Genomic DNA, 5,709 nt, shown 5'->3' with positions numbered 1-5,709 from the left:
GGCGCCGAGCCAGGAGTCTCATTCTTGCTCAGGCTGGTCTCAAACTCTTGAGCTAAAGCAATCCACCCATTTGGCCTCCCTGAATGGATTACAGGTGTGAGCCATTGGCCTATATTTAACCTTTTAAACTCAGAATGTCTGAAACATATTTCTGCACAGCCCAATTCCTCCCAACTTCTCTGGCATCTATGTATCTGTTAACATTCTATTAAAATAATGTTCTGAAAAATTCACACTAGTGTAATGCTGATCTGATGAAATGAGCTAATCCTATTATTTTATTTTTTATTTTTATCTTATTATTTTCTTAACAACATTGCATGGAGGAAACTCATAAGAATTTGCTTTTCAAAGACCCATGTAACACAGCTGTTGCTCTAAATTTTTTATTCAGTATATTGAGTGGAATGATCTCTTAAATACTAAAAATAATTAGTTTGTATTGCTCATAAAAGTTTTAATCAGTTTATAACTTTTTCTATTTTTCAAAATTTAAAAATTGTATCTAATTTTAAAAACACATTCTAGTATTAATTTTGTAAGACAAATTATTTTAGGAGAAAAATAATAAAAGATAAACACTCTTATCTTGATTGCTTTCAAGATTCAGGAATACTATAATTAGTTCTATTTCTTTATACATGATATTAACAATAACCAATTGTTTTAGGTTAAAAATAATTTGAAAAAAAATGCTCTAAAAACAAATCTTACCACTGGGCATTCCCACAATAAAGCATCCTCTATTTTTTCTGACTTGGAACATTTTGGCATTTCATAAAGCTTTCTTGGCTCTGATGCAACACTAGGAAAAAAGAAAATAATTTTTCTCAATAACTGAGACAGTATTTATTCAGGTTTGAGAGATTTTTTTTTTTTGAGAGATCTGGAATTCCAAAATATAATTTGTTATTTGCTTTCTTCTTCTTAACTGCTAACATTTTTTTCTGACCACATAATGCATAATATACATGAATAGAAAAAAACATCTGAAAAATATAATAAGATTAAAATAATTTATAATACTATAAGCTGCCAAAAATAACTATTATTAACATTTTGATCCATTTCCTTTTAGTTTTTCTTTATATATACATATATATACCTATCTGAACAATGTTTTCCAAAATTGGATCATATTGGATTCTTTCTTTTCCCTTGAACATTTATACTATAAATATATCTGTTGAAGTCCATCAAGTTCATAAACCATCATTCTGATATTTAAAATTAAAATGAGATAAAAAGACTCCCATTATTTTAGAATGAAAATTAATGGGAAAAGAAAGAACTATCCTTAATGGTTTTCTTACTCCCAAATTACTTTTCAGAACTGTTGAATAAGTTTATACTTCTGTCAATACTAAACACTATTATCATCAATGTGAAAAATAGTCTTGGCTCAGCGCCTGTGGCTCAAGCAGCTAAGGCACCAGCCACATACACCTAAGGTGGTGGTTCGAATCCAGCCCGGGCTCACCAAACAACGACAGCTGCAACCAAAAAATAGCCGGGCATTGTGGTGGGTGCCTGGGGTCCCAGCTACTTGGAAGGCTGAGGCAGGAGACTCACTTGAGCCCAGGAGTTGGAGGTTGCTGTGAGCTTTGATGCCATGGCACTCTACCCAGAGGGACAGCTTGAGGCTTTGTCTCAAAAAAAAAGAAAGAAAGAAAGAAAAATAGTCTCTTAATTTATACTTCCTTAATTATCACTTAGATATAATCATAAATGTTTCCATTTTTTTAGCCTGTAGTCATAGCTACTTGGAAGGTTGATGCAAGAGGATCTCTTGAGCCCAGGAGTTTGAGGTACAGGGAGCTATATTGATGAAACTACACTGTGGGTGACAGAGCAAAACTATCTCCAAAAAGATATTATTTTTTTAAATTATTTCTGACTGACAAATTTTTGAATTAAAACTATTGTTGAAAAAGAAAGTTTTTCAGGGTGACAATTTTCTTCACTTTTGATGTTCCCTCATAGATTCAAAGGTTTAAACCAAATAGAACTTGACAAGAATAAATGCATGTGATTCTAACCTGTGGCAAAGCATCCCTGGATGTTAAAGAAGTCCAAATACTATTTTATAACTGTAACACTAATGTCACTTCTCTAATTTAAAAAAAACACAAACATTTAATTAAAGCAGGTATCTCCAAATTGGGGAAGTTACAAACTGGATATTAAATGATACCCCAAAATTATTGCTGAGACAAGCCTGGGCAACATGCTGAGACTTTGTCTCAAAAAATATATATATATAAAAATAAAAAAAAGAATTACTGCTATTTTTGCTAGGTGTGACAATGACATAAAAACAACATAAGAAAATGTCCATATTTCCACTTCTAGTATGACAGCATAAAAAGCTCTGTAAACACACTTTTTAGAAAAACCAGAGAAATTTATAAAAGGACAACCATTTAAAGTCTCTGAAAATAGTCCTGGGAACATATAGCATGGGAGAAAACATTTATTCAAGAAAACCTACTACAGATCAGTAAAAATAGTGAGACTCTGCGGTGTTTGACCACGGTTTGCTCCCTCTCTGCCTATTCCGAGCTCAGCAAGATGAAAATACCACTCCAGGCTTGGCGCCTGTAGCTCAGTGGCTAGAGGGGCCAGCCACATACACCAGAGCTGGCAGGTTTGAACCCAGCCTGGGCCTGCCAAAAACAATGACAACTGCAACCAAAAAATAGCTGGGTGTTGTGGTGGGCACCTGTAGTCCCAGCTACTTGGGAAGCTGAGGCAAAAGAATTGCTTGAGCCCAAGAGTTGGAGGTTGCTGTGAGCTATGATGCCACAGCTCTCTACCAAGGATGACAAAGTGAAACTCTGTCTCAAAAAAAAAAAAAAAGAAAGAAAGAAAAGAAAAGAATATACCGCTCCAGACTGGTGCAACTCCCTTTCTGAACAGCTTACACTTGGAGCGGCATCTTGGGGTTGCTCAAGCTGAGCACGGGGTGAATGTAATAAAAAATGTAATCAAAAGGTGGAATTGGGTCAGTGCTAAGCTCAGTGAGGAGGGTTCCAACCACATACACCAAAGCTGGTGGGTTCAAGCAATGACAATAATGATAACTGCAACCAAAAAACAACTGGGTGTTGTGGTGGGCACCTGTAGTCCCAGCTACTTGGGAGGCTGAGGCAAGAGAATCACTTAAGCCCCAAGAGTTGGAGGTGCTATGAGCTGTGACGCCACAGTACTCTACCAAGGGCAACATAATGAGATTCTGTCTCAAAAAAAAGGTGGAATTCTCTACTTCCTCCCAGCCCCCATTCATGAGATGAAGGCTCTACCTTGGGTGTGGCACAGTTGAGAAGACGAGGGCCCTGATTTGGCCTGCCCCTCCTTATAAAGCAATAGTCTACCCTGAGAGAGGCAAATTGAGATGAGACCAGTATTTCCTTAATCTTAAGTGCTCAGCTTTTAGAATAAAGAAGTAAACTTCCACCATAGCCTTGGCTCAAAGATTTTGTCTCAAGAGAGAAGCAAGCCATAAAACAGATCCAGAAGGACTGACTTTATTTGCAGCGGAATGTGAAGAAGTTCAGGCTTAAGAGCACTCACAAAGCCTGATTGGGGTTGTGATGAAAGGCAAATTGGTGATTCACTGGAGATGCATGCTAAACCACAGGCTGGCAAATCTGTCAGGGAAAAACAGAAAAAGATAGTTGGGAGGAGCCTCCTAGGGTCAGAACAAATCTCAAATGCTGACTATACTCTCTAAATGCTGGTTTCTGGTCTAATACGCAAAGAACTTGGAAGTTGTCACTCACAATAAGAAAAAGGATGAACAAACCTAAGATCAACAATTCTTAAATCTATCAGAGAAATGAAGCAAACTGCTGACCTCCCGAACTGGAAAGAGGTAGATATTGACAATCATAGCTTACCAGGAACAAGCCACTGGAGCCGTTAATGGGAGGACAAAAACAAAGATAATCCTGCTCAGGTAATCATAAAATCTCATTCTAAAGGCTTATTTACCTCAATTCTCTCTATCCAACATACCATAGATAGCACTAGATAACAGTAACAAAAAAATCACAAGGCATACCAAAAGGAAAAATACAAAGTTTGAGGAGACTAAGCGAACATCAAAACTAGACTCAGATATGACAGAGATTTTGGAATTATCAGATCAGGAACTTAAAATAACTATTATTGTAAGGATAGTGCAGTGGTGTACACCTGTAATTCCAGCTACTCAAGAGGCTTAGGTAGGAGGAAGAGCTGACCCCTGGAATTTGGGCAGGTAGTGCACTATGACTGTGCCGTGAATAGCCACTGCATTCTAGCTGGGGCAAGAGAGCAAGACTCCATCTCTAAACAAGAGTAAACAAAATAATTAATATGTAAAGGGCTCTGATGGAAAAAGCAGACAAGTAAGAAAGGATGGGTAAATAAAGCAGAGAGATAAAAATTCTAAGAAATAAATTTAAAAGGTAATGCTAGAAATCAAGAACACGATGAGGGAAGTGAAGAATACCTCTCATGCATTCATCAATATATTGAAACTGGACACAACTGAAGAAAGAATCAGTGAGTTTGAAGATCTATATCTCAACAGAAACTTCCCAAACTGGGGGATGGAGGGAAAAGAGAAAAAAAAGAAAAAAGTATGACATCAATATTCAAGAACTATGTGACAATTATAGAAGGTATAACATACACATGATGAGAATATTAGAAGGAGAAGACGAAAAAGAGAAAAGGAAATATTTGAATAATAATGGCTGAGAATTTTCCAAAATTAATGAGAAACACCAAACCACAAATGCTATCAGCTCAAAGAACACGAAGCAGGAAAAATAACAAAAAAATCTATACCTAGGCACATCATGATCAAACTGCAGAAAACCAAAAATGAAGAGAAAAATCTTGAAAGATGCCAGATAGAAAAAAAGCACTGTAAGTGTATAAGAACAAGGATAAGAATTATCAAAAATTATGTAAGTAGGCTCGGCGCCTGTGGCTCAAGTGGCTAAGGCTCTAGCCACATACACCTAAGCTGGGGGGGTTCGAATCCAGACCAGGCCCGCAACAACAACGACAGCTGCAACCAAAAAATAGCTGGGGCATTGTGGTGGGTGCCTGTGGTCCCAGCTACTTGGGAGGCCAAGGCAGGACAGTCGCTTGAGCCCAGGAGTTGGAGGTTGCTGTCAGCTGTGATGCCACAGCACTCTACGCACGGGGATAGCTTGAGGTGTTGTCTCAAAAAAAAAAAAATTATGTAAGCAAACAGAGTGGAGTGAAATATCTAAAATGTTGAAAGGAAAAAAAAAAAACTCCACCAATCTAGAATTCTGTATCCAGAGAAATAATTTATAAGTAAAGAAAAAATGTCTTTCTTAGATAAACATAAATTGAGGCAATGTGTTGTCAGTAGACTGCCTTGCAAAAAATGGTAAAAGAATTTTTCCAAAGAAGAAAAATGGTATGTACATGTCAGAAACTTAGATCTACATAATGAAAAGTATTAGATAAGGAATAAGTGAAAATAAAACAAAATCTCTTATTTTATTCTTTACTGATTTAACAGATTAAATTTTGTCCAAAATAATAAAAGTAATAAGATATTTAGTGATTATAGTATAAAGTAAAGTGAATGACAGCGAAGTTATAAAAGATGAGAGGCTCGGCGCCTGTGGCTCAAGCAGCTAAGGCACCAGCCACATACACCTAAGGTGGCAGGTTCGAATC

At 36.7% G+C, this 5,709-nt stretch overlaps 1 protein-coding gene across 3 annotated transcripts in view; it reads right to left on the bottom strand.

Moving 5' to 3' along the window:
* Positions 1 to 5,709, bottom strand: part of DCAF17 (DDB1 and CUL4 associated factor 17) — a 47,608-nt gene that overhangs the window by 36,293 nt on the left and 5,606 nt on the right. For 2 of the 3 annotated variants that reach the window (XM_023507542.1, XM_012812086.2), the window contains exon 3: positions 715 to 805. In XM_023507542.1, coding sequence (XP_023363310.1) covers positions 715 to 774 — 60 coding nt within the window. In that variant the 5' untranslated portion in view covers positions 775 to 805. Of the gene's footprint in view, positions 1 to 714; positions 806 to 1,572; positions 1,591 to 5,709 lie in introns of those variants that run through there. The other variant, XM_023507543.1, reaches the window with a different exon arrangement.

This window comes from Otolemur garnettii, unplaced genomic scaffold (genome assembly GCF_000181295.1).
Source record: "Otolemur garnettii isolate 467f Iridium unplaced genomic scaffold, OtoGar3 scaffold00187, whole genome shotgun sequence".
In the NCBI taxonomy this organism is placed as follows: Eukaryota; Metazoa; Chordata; class Mammalia; order Primates; family Galagidae; genus Otolemur; species Otolemur garnettii.
This window is presented reverse-complemented; position numbering and strand designations above follow the sequence as displayed.